This window comes from Poecilia reticulata, linkage group LG11 (genome assembly GCF_000633615.1).
Source record: "Poecilia reticulata strain Guanapo linkage group LG11, Guppy_female_1.0+MT, whole genome shotgun sequence".
Lineage (NCBI taxonomy): Eukaryota > Metazoa > Chordata > Actinopteri > Cyprinodontiformes > Poeciliidae > Poecilia > Poecilia reticulata.
In genome coordinates, this window is record NC_024341.1 from 21,168,137 (window position 1) to 21,196,129 (window position 27,993).

The 27,993-nt window shown below is 41.7% G+C and overlaps 1 protein-coding gene across 2 annotated transcripts; it reads right to left on the reverse strand.

The window, feature by feature from the left end:
• Positions 1-7,630: 7,630 nt before the first annotated feature.
• On the reverse strand, positions 7,631-27,987 carry efna1a (ephrin-A1a). Of its 2 annotated transcripts, none has more exons than XM_008422498.2 (5): positions 27,640-27,987; positions 12,277-12,572; positions 11,122-11,187; positions 10,952-11,044; positions 7,631-9,960 (listed from the first exon to the last, which is right to left on the reverse strand). In XM_008422498.2, exons 1-5 carry the CDS (start codon positions 27,735-27,737, stop codon positions 9,851-9,853), a joined length of 663 nt encoding a protein of 220 aa, XP_008420720.1. In that variant the 5' UTR covers positions 27,738-27,987; the 3' UTR covers positions 7,631-9,850. The 2 variants fall into 2 exon arrangements, with proteins under 2 accessions (XP_008420720.1, XP_008420719.1); XM_008422497.2 differs by having other exon boundaries at positions 7,631-9,963.
• Between the last annotated feature and the right edge of the window lie 6 nt (positions 27,988-27,993).

The following is a 27,993-nucleotide window of genomic DNA, read 5'->3' on the forward strand; positions in this document are numbered from 1 at the left end:
CCTGTTAAGTACCTAATTTTTAAATGGCTTTAGTAGAGCCATTTTCAAAATTGGCTTTACTAAAGCCAATTTAGAGAAAGGTACCTCCTCAGCATGATGCTGCCACCTCCGTGTTCCGTAGTTTAGGCTACAGTCTCAGTTTTGTGGAAGTATAAGGCGCTGCTGCTTCTTGCTCCCTTTTGAGCACTTTTTGTTTTACGGCCTTCCCCTTTACGATTCTGTGCTGCTTCGTGTTGATTTCTCACAAATTCCCAGCAACGTACGTTGACGTTTCTGCTTCCAACGTGGCAAAACGTGGAGTAGTTCAACAGGCATCGGTCCTTCTGCGATTCACTTTATGTTCGGGCGAATGAGAATGAATTCGACTATGAAACCCGTGAAGTAATCGATGTTGGCAGTTTCATGTCTTTGGTGTGAGCCCTAACAGGCTGCCTTTGCTCATTTTTACTGAGTACCTGCTGCGTAAAAACAAAGCTTCGCCTGTCCCAAGGCATCATTACGCGGCTTCAAAAGATCCAATAACTTCTGAACAAATGCAGGAGAATTGGCAGGTCTGCCTGTTGTGCTGTTTGGCTGCAGCCCCATCAAGCCTCGTAACGTTCTCTCATCCCCCCATGAATCTGTGCAAGCTGTTGCTTGAGCAGACTGGATGAAAGGCAACCAGTTACTTACTGGAAAATCTTCTAATCTGGCAAACGCACTGAAGCCCTCTCTTGTTAGTCAGATATGTTCTCACTTGTAGCCACATATAAAGGCTTTTCTCCGTTCTCATTCTGCCCTTAAATACATTTTATTTCCACAAACGAAAGGATTTACGATCTTAGACTAAACATTTTACAGTGCACGCGACTTAAAACGGGATTTTGGTGTCTTTTCCTTTCGTTCCATTACTAGAAACACACATAAATCAGATTGCATTTTCTTAATAGCAGGTCAGAGCGAATGCAGTCGGATACAAAGAGACATGACCTCAGATGTTGCAGCCTTTTTCCGTAAAATTGAGTCTGTTTGATCTGTAGCCATAATGAAGTGAACTCCTTCACCCATTAGCCACAACATTTGAAAAAGAGGAAACGCCTTTTACCTGGAAGAGAAAGATTTTGGTCTTTTTGAGAGAAAGCTGCCTGGGAGCATCTCAAATCTGTCTCCTTAGTAAAATTTTTCATATAAAGCAGCTGCCATTTTGATTTCTATATAGAAATGAATTCTGACGCAATAATAGAAAAACTTTAATATTTGTGTGAACACGAGAAAATAAAAGGATTTTGTGGAACATCAATTCAACTTCAGTTGTTTATCAAAACAGACGGAGATCGAAGTTGGGTGGTGAGTATCTTTTTGAAAAAAACTACTTTTAGCAGGATTTTAACTAAATTGAGTGATTTTATTATGACGTATTGCTGATCTTACTTGGGTAAAATTTGTGGATTCTCTACCCGCTGTGAGTAACTATTGAATGAAGAACAAGCTTGTTTTTATCAAAAAATCACTCACCTTCTGTATAGTTTATGTTAAAGTTTCATAAGTTTTATTTTGAAAGTTTATATTTCTTTTGCCTGATTTTGTTATTGTTATTTATATGTATTATTTTCCTTTCAGTCTCTAAAACACCAAAACTTCAATATAACTTTATGTTTTGGATGTAATTTTTTAATTCATATTTTATTTACACAGTATTTTTTTTTTATCAAATACTTTTTACTTTTACTTGAGTAAAATCTGTTTGACGTAGTGCTACTCTGACCTGAGTACAACTTTTGGAGAGAAGAAAAAACAAAACAAAAAAAGGGTCGTAGAGACATACTCACGGAAAATTCGTTCTTAATCGAAACAGGTAAAATAAAGGTAAAATTACAAAGAAAAAATAAAATAAATTTAGCTAACAAAGCTGCAAAAACATTTGAGATCTGTCAGATGTACTGTATTTTCCGCACTATGCGCATTATAAGGCGCATAGAATAGACGCTACAGTTAGGGTTGCCACCCGTCCCGTATTGAACCCAATACGCGACGCGATTTGTTCCGTTCTCTACAAATGTGGATTTGTAATAATAAAAAACTGGTCCCCGACTACTTTATATAGTAGGCTGCCGCAGTCTCTGCCTCTCTTCCCCCGCCTCCACCGGACTTTAAATGTATAGGGGCTGGTCCCTTGGTAACCCTAGTCGAAGCACCCCGGATGAGTGTCTAAAGTCACTTTGTTGACATAAAGAATGTCAACAAAACAGTCCGACTCCGGTCGGCGAGGAGAGCCTTTGGCGACTGGGCCGGGCCGTGGCCGGATGGTGGTCACCCTTCTCCTTTCGCGCACAGCATGTTCATGGAGAACGTGGTGCTAAATGACCTGCAGACGACCTGATTCTAGACGTCGGTAGGTAGATAGGACAGTCAAACTTTATTAACAAACCAGCGGACTGACAACTATCCCAGCATGCACAGCGCACTTCTTCTTTTACGGGCGAAAATGAAGTCGCCGGCTGCTTACCGTAGTTGCTAGACCTGTTGTGGCTCAATATTGGTCCATATATAAGGCGCACCGGATTATAAGACGCACTGTCGGCTTTTGAGGAAATTGAAGGTTTTTAGGTGCGTCTTATAATGCGGAAAATACGTTAATGTCCTTATGTGATAAAGTGAAACTCTTCCCGTTGATGTATTTATGCAGGTGATAAAATGGTTCATCGTTCTGCAGCTAGATTCAGTTTGGCGACCATAAAACCAGGAGAAAAAGACAATTGCAGGCTGGTTGTTGCCCTCTGCTCCAACCCAAAGGGGATTTTGACGGTGAGAGCAGCAGCACTTCGGTTCATGCCCGCTGCTTGGCCCCTCTGAGACCTTAAAAAACATTCCTAGAGACACTCAGTGACAGTGCCGGGAGGAAATTCATCTCGACATGACTAAAAAATGATAGGTTATCGTTTTTGTCCGCTGAAAAGACGCCTTTTCCCCCACCCACACGTTTCACAGCAAAACCTCAAACCCATCTCGAGACGGACAGGATGGCAGAAAGAGTCCGTAATCAGAGCCTTGAGCTGAAAGATTGAGATTTTGATTTATTTAATGTCGCCATGTCAAAGATATTTAGAGACGTTTCAGCGACTTAGACACAGAGGAGGTGAAGGAAGTGCGCAGGGAAAAAGTATTTAGAAAAGCAGTGTAAGTGACTAAGACAGGCAGGAAACCAAACCATGAGCCGAAGTGGCACAGGCGACCTTCGCTGTGGGGACAATGTGTGTGACAGGACTTTTTCGGGAAGGGGAGACCACACCCCGACCGTGGCAGCGGGCCAAAGTTTGCCCTCGCTAGCACAAAGGTTCCAGCTTATTCAGCAAAAACCAGTACGCTCGGTTTCCCAGCAGCCTCGTCTGACCTTTCCGTCATCTGAAGCGTCAACACGCTCCGGCAAAAAGGGAAGAAAAGGCACTTTTAAGGTCTTTTATCCGAACCGGCAGAATATCACCAGCGCATGAAAACGACACAAACAAAGCTGGAAAAAAGTCACCTCTGGGTCAGGCTATTGTGGAGCAGCTGCTGTGATGCTTACAGGATGCTGGGTTTTCTTTTCAGTCCAGCGTGGCCGCTTATAAACGCTCCAAAGAGCTACAAAGGCACCGGCTGAGCTGTCAGAGGTCCTCATGAGTCAGACCGTCCTGGCTGTTGTGAGATCACCCTGTCCGCTGGCAGGCGGACAGGGACTGGTCATCATGCATCCCGCTGATAGGAGATTTGACTGAGCGCAGGGAGGCAGTGATGGACCAGCTGCTTTTGGAAAACATAACTTCCATGGCTGCCTCCCAGGTTTCGGTCTCACACACGCCACTGGCTCACAGCTCTGGCTCTGTTACAACCTAAATGATACACAGAGACACCGGGTCAGGATTTTCTCTCCCAGTCATTGCATTAAGGCTGTACGCTCTGGCTAAAACCTTTATCTGCTGCTGTAGAGTGTGTGATTTCCTCTCAACCTTCACTGCTACCTGCAAAGTTGGCCTGTTGCAACAAGGAATAAATTGATTAATCACGCGATAAATTAAAACAAGCTCAATAATTTCCTCTTGCATGATTTAGCCTTTTTTCTCTTTTCTCCCTCTCTGTCCAACAAAAACCGGATGACAAAAGTCTTCAGTCTGCTTCTCTGGTATCAACTAACCCTTGTTTTTCGTTGCAGAGACTTCACAATTGATTTGATTTGTTGTTTATTTATTTTGGAAATTTAAAATGTTTTCCACTTCGTGTGCTAAATCTTCATCTTGATCTTTTAAAATCAAGATCACGTCATTACCATTATATCACTTGAAAATGGTCTCAAGACGATAATATTATCGTTTATCGCAACAATTTCTGGGTCAATTTATCGCCCAGCAAAAGCTGTTGCAGTCACCTGCAATGTTATTAATACGGCTGGAACTTCTTCACATTTCATCACCAACTTTTACGAATTTTATTTCGATCTGATGCCGTTGACCAACACCGTTGCAAAATGGAAGAAAAACGATACTCTCATCAGTAAGAATCTCGCTCAACCTCGTCCACATCAGATTTACAAATCTAGAAACTGAAACTTTCTCTAATTGCTTTTTAGCAAAAATACCACAAACTCAGTCAGCATCCCCAAGCATGCTGCTGCCACCACTTTGTTCTACAACAGGTTTTCAGTGTGATTTGCAGTTTTCGTTCATTCCTCATTTGACCAGAGCAGCTTCTCCCACATGTTTGTTGTGGAAGAGACGCAATAAAAAAACCCTGCAGACTGGAGCTGTAATTGTAACTACACTTTTCTACAGAGTCCACAGATTTAATGCTTACAGATTGCATTACAAGATTTGAATATACTGAACAGGAACAATTAAAATGCTCAAAACGCATTTTAGGCTTCACTGTAGGCTCAGTGGGCGTAAGAACGAGCTCAAAGTGAAGTGTTACGCTGGAGGACAGCTGAAGAAGCCAAACCAACAGATTTTTCATGGGAACAAAAGGACCAAATAAAGTCCTGAACGTCCACAGCAGACGACTGGCGGTGGATAATTGCAGGATCCAGTCCAATGCAAAATATAACACCTTCTGAGAATCCAGCTGAGTGGAGGACATTTCTCAGGAGGTTGACATGTCATTGTCCAAGATGCACAGGTTTCCCCACAAGGTGCAATTGCTTAAGCCAATCACCAACCACAAAAAAAAAAAAAAAAATCAAAAGTAAGATCAAATCTTACTCACATATAATACAGTTTACTTAATTTTTCCCCACACAGTGTTTTCCTATTATAGCTTCTTCGTTTATGAACGGGACCAGAGGTATTTTAGCATCTGTTTTTGTACATCCTTATTTCCATAAATAGTTACTAAAAAAACAAAAAAAAAAAGCTGGAAAGAGTGAACTTTCTTTCTATCAACAATTCCCAAACCCTTAAAAAAAAAATAAAAAAAAGTCATGCTCCTTCATTTTTAAACGAGCCTCAGCGTTTCGTCTTGTACGTCTGTAAGACATCGCTCATGTTCTCAGCCTCCTAACATTTACTGCCGCGTAAAAAGATTTCACACTTGCTGTCCACATTCACACAGGTCGGTATTCTGCAGAGCGCGTAAATAAAACGAACGGTTCCCTCCTGATGATCGTCCGCTGAACCGCGCCTCCTCCAGGGGTCGGTTAAGAGGGGCCTGTCCGACCGTCACAATTTATGAGCACCTCTTTGAAAACACGGGGGAGTCATTAAACTGTGGCACCGGAGTTTTTTTTTTTTTTTTTTTTTTTTGGTGCTGCAGCTGGTTTTACTGTCATGGCCGTAAAGCTCCCCTGGGAATGGGAGGAGAACAATGAATTGTCATGTAGCTCAGATAAAAAAAAAAGAAAAAGAAAAATAAGTGTTTGACCCGGAGAGACGCAGAGGTGTGAGTGTGCGGAGAGAGTAAGAGCAGAGAAATCACATCTGTGCATTTGCAGGTCATGGTCAACGCTGCTGCTTGTGCTCTCCGTGTTTTATCCCATTTCTGTGGCTTCCCCAGCCTCAGCCTTGATCCCATTTGCCTCCTGTCACCTCAGGTTGTTGGAGCCATTATCTCTGATATTGGCTCCTCTGGAAATCTTTCCGCTCTAATCAGAAGGTAGAATGGGTTTGGCTTCCTGAGAGCTTTTTAATCCAAAATCACATCAGTTCCAAAGGAACAGGGATTTTATTTCACTTAGGACGAAGTCGAGAAGTTTCAGCGTTGCTTCTTTGTCATGAATATTTACTCCCCGACCCATTAGGAGTCTAACCAAGGGCGATGTGCCATGGCTGGATGCTGATAAATATGTGCTCTACGTGGCGCGGTAATCCTGCACGGCCCAATTATACCGATGCTACGGAAGCGTGGTAATCCGTTTGCTCCTCGCCGCTTTTGTAAAGTTATCGGAAAAGGTCGAGTGCTCCGCTAACGCTGCGAGAGGCGCTCAGCCAAGGAGAAAACGAAGTGTCACTACTGCTTTCTCAGATTTGTTCCTGTGTTTTCAAGTGTTGCCCTAAGAGTCTGAAGCCATGTTCTTGGCAATAGGAAAGGCTGTGCTTTGAGATAAACGCCAAAAGCTCGCATTACATCATTCCAGGCGGTTCTCGTGCACAGATGGAAGATATAACTTCAGTCTGAGCAGTTCCCACACACTTGGTCGCTCTCCTTTTTGCACCTTGCTGTAATTAATTGATGGCACCAACACTTTGACCCCTCTGGTCTTTCTGCCACGAGTGTTTTAAAGCTATTCTTGCAGCAGTTGTGTTGATATGCTGTCGCTTGTTTCTCTTGACTGTGAAATGTGTTTTAACTTGTTCAATTTAAATGCCCCATATCTGTTTTTATCTGTGTGCGTTATACCACATGTGTCAAACGCAAGGCCAAGTCTGGCCCCGCTGTAGCTTTTCATGTGGCCCATCTAAACTCCAAATTACATCAATAAGTCCTTCCAGTTTTTCACAAATCTGCAAAATTGACACAAAATCAACAAGTCTCTGCATTTTTTTTCTGGTTTTACTGCAAATTTTCTCAAAATTGGTCAAAGACATTGAGTTTAAGTGGCTGCTGCCTCAGCTTTACTTGGTGTCAAGTAATAGTTCGTGATAAATACAGGAAGTAACAAAAAGTCACATTTTACCATCCTTAAATTAGCGCAAATCTAAAAATTCCTTACAAACATTTCTAAATTGGCACCACAAAATCTGTCGTTTTATTCCTGGAGGAACAACTATTTATTGGTATTTTAACAGCTTAATTGGTTTTATCGATATATTCTGGTACAACCAGCCCTTTACGAACATTCAGATTTTTGATGTGGCCCAAAATGAAAATGAGTTCAACACCCCTGCATTATAATTATAAATACTTTTTCGATTGATGTTATTTTCTAATGCCAAACTAAATTTTGGATTTGCATTAGCTGGCAGCCACGATGAGCTAATTTCCTTTTTTTGACACAATTTAAATATTAAATATTCTAATATAATGAGATCCACTTGGATTGTTTTAAACTGCTTAAGTAACAGTCTGAGAATCCAAAGTTTTAGGGATTCGTACTTTTAAATAGCTGTAAATGCATTCATTCATTTGGAACATCTCCGGAACAGTATTGCTATGACAGCCACAGATAAACACAAGAAAGCTGGTCTGATTTTCCAAAAATATCTTTTTTTTTTATTTCACATGAAAATTTTTCACATTTATCAAACTGTTTTTTTTTTATATATATAATCTATATTTATATACACATATGAACATATTATACACTTCTCTTACTTACACATGTACAAAATTAGGCAACGAGAGTTCAGGAAAGAATCAAAAAGAGAAAGATGGTAGTCATACACTGTTGTGCTTTGTCGTTTCTGGTCATTTGAAGATGAGCTTAGCAACTCCGTTCGATGCCGTGTCCTGTTCTGCTGCAAACCGGTGACTATTTTTTTTAAATTTTATTAAATTTTTTTATGTGAGAGATGTAAAAACTAAAACACAAAGAAAGATTTCCAACCAGCCCTTCATGTCAGAGAGTTTAACCCTTACAGTGGCTTCACCCAGCTAACGGAGAAGACCAGCCTCTCCTCGATGCACGTCGTCATCTCAGTGTTTTTGCTATTTGCAGAACATTTTGTCTCGACACTCTTTCAAATCAAAACACCCCACAGCTCAAGTACATTCTCCTGTTTTCAGCTCAACACGCGCACACGCATATACATTCCCTTTCACACAAATACCGCGTCCCCGGCACTCATCGCCATCAGTAAACATTACATTTAGTGAGCACAAGGTATGTACAGTAAAACTTCTGAGCTGCAAAAAACGTCATAAATTATTTTCACAGAATGTACACGTAAAAAGGATGTAGTGTGTGTTCACACAGCATCAGGTGGCGGTGTGTGTCAGTGTTCGAACTGCAGCGGCTTCCGAAAGGCCTCCACACACACAACCCTGTTAGAATGACAAGAGTAAAAACTTTTTCCACAGACAATCTGACATTTTTCTTGCACAATTCATGTGAAACTATGACTGTTTTTGAGACTAAATAGAAAAAAAGTTGCCTAAAAAAAATTATGGATTTTAAATGCGAGGATTTTCTTGACATTTGCATCCCTTAGATAAAGTTATAGTTTGCAGAGAGGCTTGCAAAACAAGATATCAATTAAGAGCATTTTAGATGCACTATGTTACAGCGGCAGCAGACATCAATCATTTGAGAGAGCGTGGAAAAGCAGGAACATTGCAAAAATATTTAAATTTCACCAAAATGAATAAAACAAAGCAGAAATAACCTGGTCAGGAAAGGATGCAAAGAGCTGCTGGCTTTCACATGTGACAAAAAAACATCAAGAAGCTTTTGGAAAAATGTGTTTTATTCTAAAAAATACTAAACTTAAGCTTTTGTGGCACGATGGTTCCAAAAACCTTTAAGTGTTTGGAACGTAATGACTAAGCTCAACAGAAAATCTGGACAGGCCACCTGAAGAGGGCGAAGAAATGTCCTCACAATGTGGTAGATTTGAGGAACCCTTCAACGTAGAGCGAGTAAATATTACCAAATAAATATGATGAAATGCTGAAATTGAATTAAAAGGCGCTTCGTTTCAGAATATGCTCAAATACGAAGCCAAGCGTATTATTTTCCTGCCGATTGCTTTGTTGTTCAGCTGAATTGTGCAGGCTAAACGTCACATGTTCTACAGAAAAGTGATTCATTTTAAAAGCTCGTCGTCGTAGCCGGTGTGTGAAGCCTTTCTAAAAGCCGCTGCGTGTGTGTTTGTTAGTGCTACAGTGTGTAAGCACATGGTCCACAAAGGGATGGTGGTGATGAGAACAGCTCCCGTGTGTACGAATGCTACATTTAGAGAAAAGTAATCGCTTGAGACATCAACAGCACTCGGTAACGATGACACGACAAATCAGTACACGATACTCAAAGGTGGAATAGTGTACAGGTTAGAAAGAGGGCTGATCTTTGGCTCGAGTTCAGATGGTCTAGTTAGTGTTTGTGCTCTTGGTTGTTCTTCATCCACGTTGAGATCTTCTTCCTCTTCATAGTTTTAGAAGCAATGTGTCCTGCAAAAATGTTGTTGCACAGCCCTCCAGACAAATAAAACTCAAACAGGGCTTGGCTTTCCAAAAAATAAAAAAAATGAAAAAGAAAAAAAAATACTGTGATCTTCTGGAAAATAAGACGAAAGCACAAAAACTTTGTCTCAAATGCTCAATGAGGGTCCATCTGTACTTTACAAGTTCTGAAAGTCTCTCCCAGCGGCCAGCATTGGGTAATATTTTTATTTTAAGTCCGTGGTTTCCAACCCCACAGACTGTCTTCACTGTAGTCCCTGAAAAAAGTCAGTCTTTTCGCTTCCTTTCAGTGCAACAAAAGTAGTAAGGGGACCAGCAATGAGACGACGGAGAGCGACGTGGACGCAGCTGCAGAGTGGACACTTTGGACATCTGGAAGCACTGCAACAGGGTCATCTGCTGGAAGAAGGAGAATAAAGAAAAGACATTAAGATTACACCCCCGTATCTTCCTCGAACTAAGCTTGGATTCCAGTGCCTTTGAAAAGTTTTCAGACTCCTTGAACTTTGTTACATTTTACCAAAGTTTCAACCTCAAAACTTCAATGCAATCTCCTGGGATTTTATGTGACAGACGAACACGGTGGGGTGCATAATTTTGAAGTGGAAATAAAAAGATAGAAAGTTTTTCCAAATGTATTTGCAAAAAAATAAATCTGAAAGTGTAGTGTGTATTTGTATTTATCCCCTTTTTATCTTATGGCCAGAAGTAACATCCAAACAATTACCTTAGAAGTCTAAATTTGCAACAAGAGTTCACCTTTGGCTCATTTAATTTCAGCATAAACGCTTCTGAGTTTTTTTTTTTTTTTTAGAGAACATTAGTAAACAAACAGCATCATGAGGATCAAGGAACGCCGCAGAAAGGTCAGAAAAAAAGGTCTAGACGAAGTTTAAGGCAGGATTAAGTTGTAAAATGTCCCTGGTTTTAAACATCACCCAGAAAGTTATCAAAATTATCACCCAAAAATGTCAAGAATGTGGCAAAACTGCAGCCGAAAGGTTCATGCTAACTCTGAGGGAGCTGTAGAGGAAGCAAGTTCAGGTGGGAGAATCTATTAGTTGCACACTGTACAAGTCTGGGAAAGAGTAGCAAGAGGAAAGCCAGAAAAGTCCCACTGATGCATCAGCTTTGACAGCATCATGCTGCGAGAATACAGTTTTTCCCGCAGGAACACAAAAGCAGGCCAGAGTTCAGAGTTCACTACCCTCTGCTTCTTCTTTCATAAAAACCATTTGCAGAGGTTCACTTCCCAGCAGGACGCCACACTTTTCAGATTTTTGTACACAGAAAGTGTTGAAAATGAACTAAATGTGTAAAAACTTCAAGTGGTCTGAATATATATATATATTTCAAAAACTGCATCACAGAGGACTGGTGAGCGTACCTGCAGGTCTGTTGGAAGGGTTGTGAACACCACCGCCCGCTCCAGCTCCACCCCCGCCTGTACCTTTGTTGGCGACTCTGGCCTCCTGGGAGCCTGAGTAAGAAACAGAAGCACGATTAGATCTCCTGCTTGGCTCTGTACCCAGACCAAAGAGATGTAGGTGAACTCACCGTCGGCTGCGATGACGTCCACCCGCAGCTTGAGACACTCTTTGCCGTGGTGGTGCAAAGGTTTGGCTGCGGAGAAGGCAAGATGGGGAAACAACGACACAGGCATTAACATCCAGACTAATGCACTTATCCTCCCCTTTAATCCACCTTCATGCTCGCAAACGTGCAAACACGCGCACACACACACGCGTTTAAATTCTTGGCAGCAAAGCGTTGGGAGGCCATCTGCGACCGGGCAAAGTAAGTTTCGTCCCGCCGTTCGTCTAATTACAACCGTGGTAAGGGTGACAAAATTGCACGAGCTCTGTGCACGGTCTAGCAGGACAAACATGGCACACGCTATGCCAACAGCCTGCACATGATAAGCTTCAAAGAGCTGAACACTACGCTCCAGCTGGTGCACAGAGATTGTTGTAGTCACGCTTTCTTATCGGGCTGAGATTTCAGCTCGAGAATAATTACATTAACTTTAATTTCACCCTCTTTCAGGGCCACCCTGAGATTAGAGTTTGTGTTAACCTTTTAAGATAAGGGTTTTAATGTCTCCTTAGGCTTACATTATAACTATTTACAATGTGAACTAGGGCAAAATATACTTTAGAATATGTCATCATCTGTTTTTACAGTGCCTTACAGACTTAAAATATTTTTGCGATATTTAATTTGAAGCTGATCAGTTAATATCAAGTTTCCTAATCAGACCTTCAAATCTCAGACTTTTAGACAGTAAGTCAAGGACTGGAAATGGTCTTTTTTTCCCCCCAGATTGTATTTTATTTACTCCATTATATTTTTTAATTTTAAAACTTTCCAAACATATCCAGACACATAGAAAGTTTAAATCAAATTCCATGGTTTTTCGAACCTTATAAAAGCAATGCAGGGATTTTAGGAGTGTTTTTAAATGTTTTATGGGGAAAAACCCCCAACATTTTATGATAAAGTCCTTAAAAACTTAGGACATTTTGAACTTCTGAAGCTTTGTGTTTAGACCCAACATACCAAATAATGTCATGGCATTCAGGGGAATCAAAGAAAAATCAAACATTTCCACTACATTGTAGATGTAGATTAAAGACCTGCAGCTCGTGACTAAAGTCAAAAACTTGCTTCTGCACAAAACGAGACAAAAAGCAAAACCATAACAGCACTTACAGATATAATAGTAGCTTTCTCCCTGACGAAATTCCTTCCCAAAGGTGAATGGAGTAAAACGCTGGAACTTTTCGGAAAACTTCTCTGGAGCGTGAGGGGCAAATGGATGGCTGCACTCCCAGCGCATCTGGTCGTATGATTGGGGCTTGCAGGACTCGTAATCTTCACGCTCCACCATGTACAGCACGTAGCGCTCGGCGTCCACCTGCGGCACCTCGCCCAGAGGGTAGTGAGGGCAAACAATGTCCAGGTAGTCATTGAGCTTCACCTCCACGGCGTAGTCGTCCCGTTGAAACCTGCAGAGAGGGGAGAGAAAGGGTGAGGAAGGTTACGCCAGTGGCAGGAGACTGATAACCGTAGTTATAGCTCTGGAGGGGTGATAAATGTAAGCCTCAAAACCTGTGATTATATATTGATCGACCGAACGTCAAATGTGCGACAGGGAAATCAGAGGAAAGACTGAGCGGCCTGCGAATGAGAGACGGAGAGTGGGACAAAGAGGGGATGTTGGGCCGAGAAGATGAGTGTGTTCAGGTGGAATTAAAAGGGAAAACCGGGAGAAGCGGCAATCTGCTGAGAACTTGCACATAAATATGGATGAACGTGAGGGAGCTGCTGAGCTCTGCTGGGCCAGGAGCTGGCACAGAGCGCGCATCGATCCCGCGTCCCCCAGGAGTTGAATGATGTTTACAAAGAAACATTAGCAGTCAGTTAGCCCGTCAAGACAAGAGATGAGTATCGACAGCAGCAAGGCTACACACAAGCACCTCAGGGATGGAGCATCAGAATGCATAATGGAAAAATGCACTCAAACAGACAAAAATAACTTTATTCAAACCATTTATTCTCTAAACAGGAGCCAAAATGTATTGCTTAAACTTTCAAAAGTAATATTCCCCCCTTTCTATAATGTACAATGAATTAATTTCATTATTCAGTAAAAGAACAATGAAGTCAATGCCAGCATGAGCATGTTAATGCTGCAATAGCATGGTAAAGCCAAACAAAAGTTAATTGTAACATTTCTTATTTGTTGAATATTGGCCTGATCCCAGCCGTAATCAGGGCAATTGATCACAGCTGGGATAAGCATACATGTCCATTTAACAAATTAAAATATGTAAAAGTATGACAGAGCTGCAGTGTAAGTTGCAATATAAAAACTTAAGCTACAATTAAAGCAGGTATTCACTCCTTAATTAATTATATGCAACCTAAAATTATAAAAAAGACAAAAAGGCAAACTGTTTGTATTTAATTTCCTCCCATTCATAATTTTTAATGAAGATTGCAACATGCAGTCAATGCCTTTACTAGTATTATGTGTGCAGTTTTTCAGACTTAGAATTACCCAAAAGCAATAGCTTCCTGATATCTTACCAGTTAGAGAAAATGGAAACATGAAACATGCATTATACAATTTATTTTCATATTAAATTTAATTTTAATTACTGTTTATATTAACATTAAACTGTGTTTCCCTCAAAAGCAATTAAATCACGCTGTCCAGTTCCAGCTAGCATACTATTAGCATGCTAACGCCCCAATTAGCTGCCAAACATTTCTATCGGCAGCTAAGAATTGTGATTTTTAGAATAATTTTAACATACCCAAGCACAATAAACATCCTTTTTTTAATATAAATTTAGTCAAATCTGAATAAAAAAGTAGAATATTTTTCATCCAGTGTTGTGGGTGTGATGCAGTCTATGCTTGAGATGCGAGAGTGAATCCAGTAAAATAAAAATAAAAAATATATATAATGTTTAAAACTTTGTTTCGAGTCATAATGTGCATTTTAAGAGACATGCAGACAGAATACGTAATCAAGACAAGAGTTAGATCATGCTGTTCATCACAGATTTTGTGGTTCATTCTCAGCAATCCTGCTGGTGATTATGCAACACAAAATTAGGAACCCTCAAAGAACATCTAAGGCATTAAACCACACAAGCAGAGCTCAGGACTTTCCCCTCTTTAAATAGGATATGATATAATCGGTTAACGTACAGAACACGATTGAGACTCACTAAGCTGTATGGGGCACAGAAACATATGTTTTAACCCATTCATTAGCCAAGTTGAACGATCATGCGACATGGTGATAGGCTTTAACTGTCTTCCATCACATTCCCTCTCATTACAAACACAGAGACAGTCAGACTGTCTCTCTCCCTTCCATGAATCCCTCCCTTCAGTCCTCCACCCTCTTTACGATAGTCTTCACCAAAACCTTTTTTTTTTCCCCCTCCTTGCAGAAAAAGATGGATTTTAGCCTGCTGCACTGGAAAAATACAGAAAAGTCAAGCTGAGTACAAGAGTTTAACTCCAATATATCTCAACAATCTATGATTCTCCCTCCCGAGTTCATCCTTCAGAGATATGAGTTTATCTCCAGGGAATTGCCACCAAAGGTATTTCACTTTTGTCTCCTGACTGAGTGAGTACTCCAAGGGTGGCTCACAGCTAAAGCTCTCTGTTCTCTGTTGAAGCCATTTATCACCAGGCAGGAGCAGTAGCCAGCCGCTCGTAACACACCGGCGCACACACTTCACACTAATTCCCATCTATCAACAACCTAAAGCTGTAGCTACCTACTATTTACACCCACCAAACCCACACAGAGCTACTTTTCCTCCCCTGGTAGTTCACCACCCCAGCCCCCATGAAATGTGGATCAGTTTACCGTCTCTTACTGTTCTGAGGTATCAAGGGAATCCCGAAGGAGGGACGAGATTTGACAGACCTAAATATTTTAACAGCTTTCGAGCACAGTATAGAGTTCTGTTGCTTTTGCCAAGAGCTGGGTTTGGATTGGGTTTTCGAAAGCTGAAAAAACAGACAACCAACTGTTGCATCAATATATCTGCGAATCATAATCCACTTCTTTAGGTACAGCTTTCTAGCAACTATTTGAACCCCCTTCTGGTTTAAGGCATAGATACAACGAGGTGTCTGAAACATTCCTGAAATTTTTTGGTTCGTATTAAGACGATAGCATCAAGCAATTCCTGCAGATTGTTTTGGCTGCACATATCTGATGCAAATCTCCCGTTTCACCTCATCCCAGAGGATTCCTGGTGCAGTGAGATTAGGCAACTGTGGAGGAAACTGGAGCACCGTTAACTCAGTAAACCACTTTGAGATTATTTAAACTTTCTGACTTAGTGTGTGATCCTGCAGGAAGTAGTCATCTGAAAACCGGTGGCATCCTCAGGTAAAAGGTGTGTAATCAGAATATGCATCCTGTCAGATGAAAAGCACCGTTTGTAAAGTAAGACAGATTTACCACATATTTTTGCATTCAAAATGTTTCTAGCATTCTCACTTCAAGGAATTAAATGTGGTTTTAATCATTTTTAAGCAGAAAATTATAAGCGGTCTCGAAAACATCCTTTTGTTTGTAAATAATCCACATTATGTGTTTCGCTTAGTGAACCGAGTTGCTGAAAAATAACTTTTCAATTATATTCTAATTTACTGAAATGCACCAGTAAATGTTGCTCAGTTGTAGTTAAAACATCCCCCATCTTTACATCACCAGCAGCCTGAATCGTCAGTCCAATACAGGATGATTTATCAGACAAGGCAAATTCTTCCAACCACTTATTGTTAAACTTTGGTGCACATATGCAGATCAGAGCTTCAGTTTCTCAATTTTCATTGCATGCGATTCAAGATTCAACTTGTTGTGCATTCAGAGATGATATTCTACATAAGTGGCTATTTTAGCTGCTGCTGCTCTTCTATCGTCTCATACCAATCAGCCCCAATCTCCTCCGACTCCTGAGATCAACCATCTTCTCCACAAAACTGTATCTCCCTAGATATACTCTCTTTTTGAACCATGCTTTGTAAATCAGAACATCACAGTCACTGAAACACTCAGACCAGCTCATCTTGCAACAGCAACGCATTCAAAGCCACTTTAATCCCCTTTCTTCCTCTTTCCGAAGCTCAGTTTAAAGTTCAGCGAGTTGGCTTCAACTACCACCCATTAAAGTGGCTGGTGGATGAATGCAGGGTCAAGCTTTCAAGAGCTTGGAAGAAAAAAAAAAAAAAAAACGAAAGCTAGCCATCTTCTCCACAAATCTTGCAAGCTATGACTTCTCAAAAGCCTTCGGGGCGCTAAGCTGAAGTATATATTTCTCTGTGAATTCTGCCTTTTCTCATAAACCCCTTCGGATGTAACAAGTAGCATTTGGTGGGGGTTTTAGTGACAGGCTCCATATGTGTGACTAACGATCAAAGTGCTCAGGCCCATGCACCGGCACCAGTCGCTCATTAGTCAGCGAGGTTGTTTGTTGCCATAGGTCTTCCTGATACCCCCTGGTAACAGGATAGACGTTATGGCTCCAAGCTCCGGGCCCCCCCCCCCCCTGAATCGGTTCACCAATCTCCGCCTGACTGCATTCCCTCACTGCTGATGGCCAGATAAACCACCATTTGAATACAAGGCTTCTTTAGTACAGTTCTGAAACTTCCAGCAGCAAACTGTGCTGATAACAGTGCGCGACAGCCAACTTGTGGAGAGGGAGAACAATAATTATCATTTTGCCACGGTCCACAAAGCTCAGCGCTTATCTCCCGCTCGCCTGCCGCACTCTGTTTACCAGATCGACACTAAAGTGTTTTTTTCCCCCTGCTGTTACTTTCAATTGCAGCTGAATCGATAACACAGTCAAACAAGCGAGGTTTGTATGCGCTATCCATGACAGAGCTATCATCCCCCCCAACAAACTAGCTGCTTACACCTTGATTACCGACTGGTCGTGGTATGGTTGCGATGTGTTCATCAAAAGAGGGTCGAAGGGGGGCGCAATTAAAAACACAAAAAGAGGTATTAAAGTCACCCTGGAGGGGGGTAATTATGCCCTCCTGCTCCCCACTTCCAGCCCATTTAGGGTGAGAGTCTGAGCGAGGGAGACGGGAGGCATGAATAGGAGTGGGCGAGGCGGGGTCAAAGGGCTCCAGTCGGGAATGGCTTTTGATGTTCCCCCGTCAGTGTTTCTGTTTCGTGCTTCATCAATGCGGCAGTTTCATTCGGCATCTCTGTTGACGGTTCAGACGGGAGCGGCTCGCTTAGTGGGGAGAACGGTGTCTGAATGCACACCAGGGGAGGCTGGCTAATGCCTTTTATTAATGGCAAACAGTTTTAATTATCCGACTGCCTTTTGTTCCCGTCCAGCGCCTCGGCATTGAAACGTTCCACATGATCAGCTTAATTAACTGATTGGAGAAACTCCCTTCAAAGGAAGCGTTGGCTCCTGTGTTTAGAAGTTAAGCTAACAATGTCAAAGCCCGCCACCTTTACTCTCCAACGCCCCGACAAATCTATCTTTCACGCCCGACTTGGGGGTCCCTTGTTATTTTCCTCTTCCAGACTTTTTTCCTTTCAGTTTGTAAATGGGATGTATTGATTTATTCATATTGCTTAAGCCAGGATGCTTCCTATTAATCACGTCAGTGCTTCTGTAAATGTCACAGCGTGGAGGAGCGGCTGTTTCCCCTCTTTTCGGATGATTTGTGGAACTGAGGCATGCAGCGAGTATTGTTTGCATGCGTGTCTGTCTCGGCCTGATACATTTAAGTGTGTGATTGTTTATGTCTGACAAGGTGTGTGTGTGAGTGTGTTTTGCCTCGCTCCAGCTCTAAGGAATCTGGGAGTGCGTTTCAGCCGCGATAAGGTGGAGGATGAATGCCAATAAGGAACAGCTATGATAGCTCAGAGAGAGAATGTCAAGTGGTCAAGAATTTGGTGAAAAATCCACTACAGACCATATCCGGCCTCTCTTCCTCCTCGTATGCTAAGGAATCCTTGATTTATTGGAGCGTTCTTTGGGAGCTGGAGTCTAATCGCTCTTCTTTAATCTTCCAGGTCTGCCTTTTTCCTTTCTACTCAACCTCTATCCGCTCCTTTTATCCATCCATCACCCTCCCATCTCTTTGCTCTATCACCCTCTGGAATGCCGGACCTCTGAGGTGAGGAGGCCACGAAGCGGATCAAAGGTTGGGCAGTTATCAAATCAGCACCTGAGGATCTTAAACATATAAAGTTGGAAAGAAAGACTCTGAAACTGCCTTTTGTCTCAACAAGGCAACATTAAACCATCGTGAACTGGGCCGTGTTTTGTATGGGTTACGTCTCCTGGTAATTTCCCTCAACAAAGCTAGGGATGAGTGAACCAAAATGTGTGGGACCATCTAATCGGCTCATCCAGACCTGGATTATTGGGTGGGGCAGAGTCTTTGCTGCAGCCCATTCATCAGCGCCAGACTCTGTTTAATACCGGGGCTTAGAGTGGACAGCGAGGCCCAAATCAGGGGACAAAGTAATGTGTGAGACAGGCAGGCTGGAGCTTTTTTTACCCCCTACTTCTATTGTCCTCACATCAAGAGCAGGCGTTACTCCTGTACGCAACGGTTTTGGAGTTCAAAGAAAACATCACTGGTAATGTTTAGGTGCTGCAAAACCGTGATTGAAAAGGGAAAACGCAGTAATAAAAAATGGACACAGGGGAGCAGTTTGCTTCAAGATATTCCAATCAGAAACACATGTTGCCTAATAAGATGATTAAGCCTTAAAATCCGACAGTTCAGTGTTTCAGCTTGAATTCCTCTTGTAACTTTTGTCTATCCATTCATCCATCACTGCCGGCCGTCCCCTCCCACACTCTGTCCGTCTTTCATCACTCAATAAGCAAACCAGATCCTCATGTCCACCCCGTCCCTCCCCCGCCCTCACCTCAAACTCACTGAGCCAATCACAACCTGTCCTGGTGGTATTCCAAATATGCGGCTCTCTCTCCGGTCCGCCATTTGCAGTGTGAAGAGAGTTTGTGCCAAGCCTAAATGTCCAGTGAGCTTTCTCGACTTCCCCCCCTCTTAACATAATATTCCATCTTTTCACCCTTTGCGGCCCCGCGTGACTTTTGGTCATCCGTCTCAATCTGCTTTCCCCTGCCTGCCACTCAACCTTTGTCTCCTGAGTGCATCATTGGTCACTCCAGCTGCATTTCTGCATCAACAAGCCAGGCTGCTTTTGCCACCCGGCGAAATGACAAAACTCGGAAGCGACTCACTTCTTCTCTGGTACCGAAGCAGCTCAGATAAATGCACGTGCTCTTTCCAACTGTCTGAAACTAGTCCCAGATCCATTTGTACTTCATAAAAAGGCCACAGTAGAAAGGTCAGTATTGACATCACATCTCTCAGGAGCCAAATAGCTATACAACCAAATTGCTGGATTGATGTCTACAATTTAAATCTTTTTCTTTTACGTTTTCGCCTTTCAAAACAGCTTGAAACTTTTATTAGAAAAGAACCAATCAAACCATTACCGGCCTTCAAAGCTTGACCTGCAGACTCTGATTTGTGCAAATGTTTATTTATTGGGGCAATTGAATGCTAGACAGGGTCCTGAATAGAGGTTGTAGTTTTGAATCGAACAGAAGAAAATGAAGATATCACTTGTTTATTCCCATTGATCCCCAAATTCTCATGCTTCTACTCTTAAAGTGATTTTTACTAAACTCAAAACATGTGGTTCTTTCACGTCTTTTTGCCATTTTGTTGCGTCGCAGTTTGAGTGTTTCAAACAGACAATACATGCATTTGCCCAGGGCCTCGTTTTGTACCTGCTTTCACAACAGGTGATTTAAAGTGATTCTCTAAAACCTGGCCATTATGTGCTGCAAATAAATGTGGTTATAAATCAGTTTTATCAGCAGGAGGTTGTTCAGAGCTGCTTTAGATGGATGGAGGTCATGTCTTGTAAGAGTTTAATGGTGCCATGAGGATCCGAAGCAATATAAATAAAAGCATAGTGTAAATCTTCAGGAAGAACATGTGAATTAAGTTAAATTATAGGTGAGATTTGACCTTTTTATAACCATCTCAATTGGTATCAGTCTGATTTGTTTGTTTTGATCCAAAAACTTTAGGTAAAAAATGTGTTTCCCACAGGACATTTAGTACAAAAACGTTTTAATTTTTATATGCTCTTACAACTGAGACATATTGAAAAGTCTAAATCTTCACATTTAGTCTACCATAAAAAACTATATAATCTATCATGTATGTTTCTGCATTTAGAGGCTTTCTCCAACATCTAGCCAATTATTTACAATAAACACAATACTTTAAAATGAATAAATGCAAAGCATGATGAATATGTTGGTACGGAAATGGAGCTGCAAAATGACAAAGTGGTGATTAGAAACAAACTGATATGAAAATATTAAGCATCTTTGTATAATGTGATTTGCACAAAATGAGGCAAATGGACCCAGAGCTCAACATGTTATTTGTCAATGTGTTTACAGATGTTTATAAGTATGAGTTTTTAGCTTTGCTAAATGTAATGATCTGGTGGAAAACAAATTTTTTTCCCATATTCAACATATAAAAAACCAACAAAATAGACAATTTCATTGATGCTTTTCTGAATTTTAGGGGACTATCTTCCAAACATTGTCAGCTGTGGTAACAAAACTCATCTGTGGTGATTAATCTCTCATAGGATTAAATATAAGGCAGGGCTTCAGTTACACAACAGCCTGTACTTACCCAACAAGAAAAAACACAGTTATGTTTTGCTGATGATATCCAACTTTGTTTTGGCAAATTGCTCCTCATTGAAAAATGAATCATGATAAAGAATTGCAGCTGTAACTGAGATTTTTCTTCCTCCATGACTCTTGTAAATCACTGCAGAGAGGTTAAGGAAAAGGGGAAGTCTGGTGCACAGATAAGGAAGAGTAATCAAGATGGGAAAAGGGGGCGATTAAACAATCCGAGAGGTTTATGGGGGGTAAGACTGGATCTGAGGTGAACGATACATTCAGGCAATTCATCCTGGTTGAAAATATCGCTCATAAAACCATTAATCCTCTGCTAATCATAATATTCTCACCCTTCCAACATTTCCCACATAAAAGCCTGGGAAGCTTAATCAACTCCTGCATTCAGACTTCTCAACGTTGCGTGTGTTGCTGTGTGAGAAATGTATTGTTTATTGTGCAGACAGGATACGCAGTTTTCCCGGGAAAACATGTTAACAGGATGCTCAGCACTACGGAGGAGACGGCGTGCAGACTTTGGCAGTAGCGTCCCGACAGCTCGCCTGCAGGAAGTGTAAAGAACTTTGGCCTGATTCATTATGTGGCACAGTCAATAAAACACGTCCCTCCTACCTGACGCTACGAGAAAGAGTTGAAACGGGAGAGGGAAGGACAGCACAAGACGTGATTACTGTCCATTTGACCATTTCACTGGGCATTTTCTCCAGATTGAATTTACCAGACAGATTACAATGCCAGATTAAGAGCAGAAGGAGGGGGAGAGAGGGCAGACAAAGATGGATCGACTTAGGAATTTTCTAAAGAGAACGCTGACCAGCAAAGGGGGAAGGGTGAGGGGCCGGATCAGAAACTTAAGTGGAAAACCTGGATACTTTTTTTTTTTTCCTTTTCCAGGGAAGTGACTCTGGGTCAGGTTACTTGGAATTCAAAACTTCATCTTTCTTTGCCAAATGGGAAAACCCAGTTTTATCTGTGATCTCCGAGTCCCACATGTGAATACAGATATAGAAGCAGAACAGAGGCTCAACATTATTACTATATTCATGGGATTTCTTGTTCCAAATCTTCAGGATAACCTACATGTAGACGGGGAGGTAAAAGAGAGCAGGGAGAGTCTTAGAAAGAGACTCAAGTGGCTTTTTGATGAGAAGATAGAAGAAGGAAGCTATAAGGGAAACGACTGAGATAGGGGAAAAAAAGTGAGAAGAAAAAGGGCAAAGCACCTCAGTGCCAAGAACAATAAAAAAAATATATACCACACCTCTTAGCGTGCTTCGCTCTTTCCCATTCCCTTCTCTGAGAACCAGAGTTGGAGGTGAGGAAATAATAGACTGAAAAGGGACAGCTTGTAAAGTTGAGATAAAAGCTGGCAAAAAAGGAGCGAAAAAACCCAAAAGGGGGAAGAGTGAGAGTTTCCCAGAGGCAGAGCGCCGGCCTGAGTGGCAGAGTGGCATTCAGGGACCACCGGCGTGACAGAATGACTGACAGACCGATAGAGGCTGTGCCACTTCATCACACGGTGAACTCTGACCCGCGATCCGTCACACCAGTTACTATTCTCTTTCTGTGGCCCACTGTGAAGACCATACCCCCCAATTTGTATGGGGCGCATCACAAAACAGCCACATTGACTGGTTAAATAGCAAGAAAATCCTTCATACCAGAAATAACTGCACACATTGAATCCAGGCATGGGGAGTGTGAGATGCTCAGGGTTTAATTAACTTAACTACAAGTGCCACCGTTTTACATATCGCAGCATTTACAGAAGAGTTTAAAACAAAGAAGCATAATATAATTGCTTTTTTTTTTAAAACAGGAAAGAAGCAAATAATTCTACTTCTGCAAAAAAAAAGTGATTGCAAATTAATTACAGCTTGAAACAGCTTTCAAGTTTAATAATTGCACAGAAAAATATATCTTCTTCCCCGTCTGCCGTTTACAGAGTAATTCTAGTTTAACAGGCTGAAATCAGCTGGCCACATTTCACCGCCTTCTCTACGAATCAAATATGACTGTCAGCTAAATGGGGGAAAAGCGTAGATGCCTTCTTTCATCCAGCTGACCAACTGGTTGAGGGGGATCACTGAACCAGTTGGAGGAATAAGGAAACATTATTCCTCCAACTGTATTCCTCTATATTAAAATAAGAAGAAATAAGGAAACATTTCTGTAAATCATTAAAGTTGCAAGAGAGAGCTGGACTTTTAGAGGGTAACAGGAAGGTTGAATGGAATCCTTCTGAGATTTCCATCTACGTACGTCTGGCATGGATCATGTCAGATTTGGAAATGTTGGCAGCTTTTTGTAAATGTTCTGGGAGACAACTGGAGTCAATAACTTCATTGTTCGTTAGCACAAGATGCTGAAGGCAATTTAAAAAGAAAAATCTGTAATTCATGCTTTAAGATGATAACTGCTTTCACACACACAGTGGCGGAATAAATGATTGATGCCGCCTCAGACTAAGGTGATTAAAAACATATTTTGTAGTTCTTATATCATCCAATGACAATATTCCTCTTGAATTGGCCAAAATAGTTGGCAGAGATCAGATACTAGCGATGAGATTCAGATCAGTGCATCTCAAATGTTTTGTTTTTATCTTTGTGTACTTTGATACTGGTAGCTGAGCCAGGGCAACCCTATCAGTAAATACGACTGTCAGGAAGTACAGGAAGGCCCATAAACATTCAGAATCAGAGCTAATTAACTTAAAATGAAGAGTTTGATGCAAAAAAAAGTGTATGAGCCCAAGAGTGAGTAAAGAAACAGTTAAAAAAAGTCACAAAGCCAAGCTGAGAAAGAAACTGTGCCAAATAGGATGAAGGGGGAAGCAGCAGAGAGAGGAGCCAACAGGTACAAAGCCGAAAAGGAAAAGACGGGGAGTGGGGTTCGTGGTCTTCTCATGCTCTGCCAGCAGCGAAAAGACGAGAAAAAGTGGAAAAAGGAAGGTGTGAAAAAGGAAATTATGGCCTCGGATTTGGAGTTCCAGGGTTTAGAGGGCTCCTGGGAGGATGTTAACCTTCACAACCGCGTGGCACATGTGTGTGCACGGTCGGGTTAATGTGTAGAGAGCATGAGTCACGGCGTGAGTAAGCTTCTGCACGAAGACACTCCCTTGCACAAAAAAACAAGTCGGCGTGTTGGCAGGGAGAACCTGTGCTCCATTTTCTGGGAATGAAAGCTGATTAAGCTGCAGTTAATCTGAAACAAAAGTTCGAAAACACACCAGAAGTGTTGAAATGCAAACAGATTTCAGTCACGCTGAAACAAAGTAGTTATTAAAAGTTCAAGCAGGCTCGACCTTGGAAGTCAGCAGGCCCCAAGGCGCGATGGCACAACAGGGAAAGAAGTGGATATGCATGAGTGTGTGCTGCTGAACAAACAAGCTGTGAAAAAGGAAATGAGTCCGGGCCGCATGGACCGGAGTGATCAATCTCAGATCGATTTGATTAACGACAGCCTTTTTTATGGCGGGAGAGCACCCACGAGGGAGAAATGATGGACGTCAACACGTTGGATCAAGTGGCGGGTCACAGGGGAGGCAGCGTGGAGGTGAAAAGATGACAATCTACTGAATGAAACAAATTCAGAAACTCTGCTTAAGATGAGAGAAACAGAGAGAGAGAGAGAGAGAGAGAGACGCAGTCATTTGTGTAAAAAACAGCAAGTGCAAACAAGACGGATTACCAGTTTGTACGCAGGCACCGCAACTGTTGTTGCACAGCAGGGGCACGCCAACATTAAAATAAAACCCCTCTCCATCTGGGACTTTGACTTTCCTCTGATTTGCAGAGAAAAGCCTTGCTGCTGTAATTACGGACTTTCTGCGAACATTACACGATGCAGTTTTTATCCCTCATGGGGAGAAAGTTGGTTGTGGTAGAACTTTTGGTGTTTGCAGAGAGATGAGAGAGGATGATTGATTCAGACGCCTTTGGTGTGATTGAGTGATAGTCTGCCAGGAGTCTCTGTTTGCACTCGCCCGCTCATGTGTGTCGCTATGCGCGTCTCTGTGTGCAGAACTTTGCTAGTGGTTTCTTGAACCTGACCTTCTTCGCGCCGTTTCACCCCAGACATCATCAACTATGATTCTAATTGCGACCCCTCCCCTCGCTCATTCCAAACGGCCGGCCCCTAACCCCGACGATTTGCGCTCCGATTTCTTCTCCCCAAGCAATCCATCTCTCTCCCACGTAGTGTGACCTACTGGGCAGGCTTCATGTTACCTCCTTTGTCTCTGTCGCGCAGCATTATTGCTCGTCCTGCCACCTGAAACACAAACGCCCTCCTGTCTCCCTGACGGCCCACAGTGTGAAAGACGTCCCCTGATTTAGGGGGCGCAGTAACCTCACGACTCCACGCAGTGGTTGGGGCTCTGTGTTAGATGGGGAGGATATTGCAACAGATATTTCAGCACGCTGCTGTGAGTCAAGCCTGTAAAAATCCTGGAAAAGTTTATGAGCTGAAAGGATGTTAGCCCATGAATGAAAAAAATGTGTGAAACAGATGCTTTTTTGTTGCGTTTGCCTTAAGGATGCCATCCAGTGGTATATTTTTGTTTTTTTTATTCAAATATGAACGTAAACGGGCAATAAAACACATCTGGGTAATTAAATATGGCTTTTCCGCAGCAAAAAATACTATGTTTTTAAAAGGCAAATTAAAGAAGAAGAAAAAAATATGCTAGATCTGCTTTGATGACACCACAAGAGGAACAACACCCCATTTCATATCCATTAAGTTTTACACCATGCCCTTAAGCCATCCGCTCAGCCTTCTCTGTGGGTTGATTTTTTATCATTTCTTTTCTAGAGATGAAGTTATCAGGATTTTCCTGGACTCATTTCCAATGTCTTTGGAGGACCAACTGGCCAATTCTGATTTTGACCAGTTGCGACTAGAACACATGCAATAGATTAGCTGCACGTTCTGAAAGCAGAGCAATTAGAAAACTGTCAAATTTTCCTGTTTATGCATCTTAATATGCACAGCTAACTCCAGTACAATTAAAGTATATGCTCTATGATGCCTTCAAAGACAGGAAAAGTACCTTAATTTTGATTTATTTTACAAATAAGAGGAAACAGAAATGTTTTAGTATTTATACTGAAACTTAACTGTTTCAGACAATGAAATGAAATTTGGCAAATTTCCATCTGTGGCCAACTGACTAATTAATATTCATGTCTGTCATGAATGATTAAAAGTCACAGAAACACTTAAAACCTGAACTTTGTTTGGATCAGATAAGATTGTGCTTAAGCTAGGGCTTGGCCACCAAAACTAAAAAAAAAAAAAAAAAACCTCAAAAAAAACATCAATGATCATCTTTAACTTTAGAACAAGTCTAGCCAGTTCTGTGGCACTGAAAGCAGTCTGACCTCACAGTACTTATCCAAGCTTAACAACGTTTCCCTTTCTGACTCCTGAAAGATGTTTTTTTTTTTCTTACTTCTCCCCCCTGGTGTTGCCAAGAATGGTTATGATTGCATTGGTTGGACAAACGCATTCACTGGAGGGCAAACTGGAGGGACTGAGTCAATTATAAACTATTAGAGGAAGAAGTGACTGATGCAGAAAGAATACTGAAGCTTAAAAAGCATCTTACCAGAGCGCATTTAATGACTTGGCTCAAAATCGTTGCTGAAGATTCTTCATCCTCAAATCTATTTTCAGTCAGCCTTGAGGCTACGTCCATGTGCCACATTTAGAAAGGCACCAAAAATTTGGCGAGAGATTGAATTGGATAATTTCCCTTGATCGGTGGGACAAATACTGAAAATTCACATTTTCCTTCCATTCCTTGCAGAAAATTCCTCATTTTTAGTGTTACTTGGTTGTTATTGGGGGAGGAGAAATCTAAGTTGGTACAAACTGGAATGTGAGAAAAAGCCAGAAATCAGTATCGAGCAGAACAAGCCTAAAATCTATGTATCATTCTCTCAAATAGCTGGAATATTTTTGCCACAGCTTTGCAGAAGAGTAGTACACATAAGGAGAAGTTGATCAAAAACTAAAAAAACACAAAAAAACATGCATACAAAATAACCAGTAAGCTACTTCATGCCTTTTGTGATGTCATCAGCGGTGCATTTATGGAAAAGTGTCTGGTCGGATACACTTTATCTTGATTTATCACGACTTACAACAAATCAGAAGCACAAACAGGGAAACCGAACTTTCTGTGTTGTTGAATGGGTGGAAAAACTACAGTGAGCGACTTTACCGAAAAGTCCGGAAAATGGCTTTAAATCCCCGCTGCTTTTATTAAATCCCTCCATTTAACTCAGCTTTACATCCATCTAATAGCAGGAAATGTTTAACAACTTCGCTTTCAGGTTAAAAAAGATAAACACACAAATTATTCTGCATCACATGCGCACCCAGATTGCGAAAACAAAACATGAAAAAAAAACAAAAAAAAAAAACAACCCGGATTAAATGAGAACAGGTTGAGCCATGACCTGCAGATAAACAACCCTATAATAATAACAAGGCACGAAGGAAAGTGCCGTAAAGTGGGGGGGAAGGAGGAGGAGGGGGAGGAGAAACACTCCCAACTGTCTGGCGTTATCATGTCAACAGCAGCCAGTTGCCTCCATCCCAAACTCATCAAAACAACAACCACAGGAGGCTTGCTGCAATTATTCATGCATGCACTCGAAACACTGATCGTGAAGGATCGCTAGCCAGCAGTTAAAGACGAAAACTTCTCGCTTTCTTCACTTTTGAGCATGCATCTGATCTGAGGGATGAAATAAGAGGAGATATTTACTTTGGGTTGGTGCTGTTCCAGTAGACGCTGTGCCGCTCCGCCGACGCAAACCAGGCGCAGAAGCTCGCAATGAAGCCCGCAATCCAAATTAAATCCATGCCGGAGAGAAGAGTCGGAGGCGCGCAGAGACTCGCAGAAGTGAACTAAGTGGTGGTGCAAAATCTCAAAAGCAAAAATAAGTGGGGGCCGGGGGGGAAGCAGACTACCACTGACAATAAAGTGCACGTCCGCGCACCTGGAGGCTGCACGCTCAAAAATTATAAATGCTTTCTGTAAATCTGAGAGAAGAGTAGCAAAGAAGTGGGAAAGAACTCTGAGTGAACAAGTGAACTCAGCAAAGCCGTAGTGAATGAG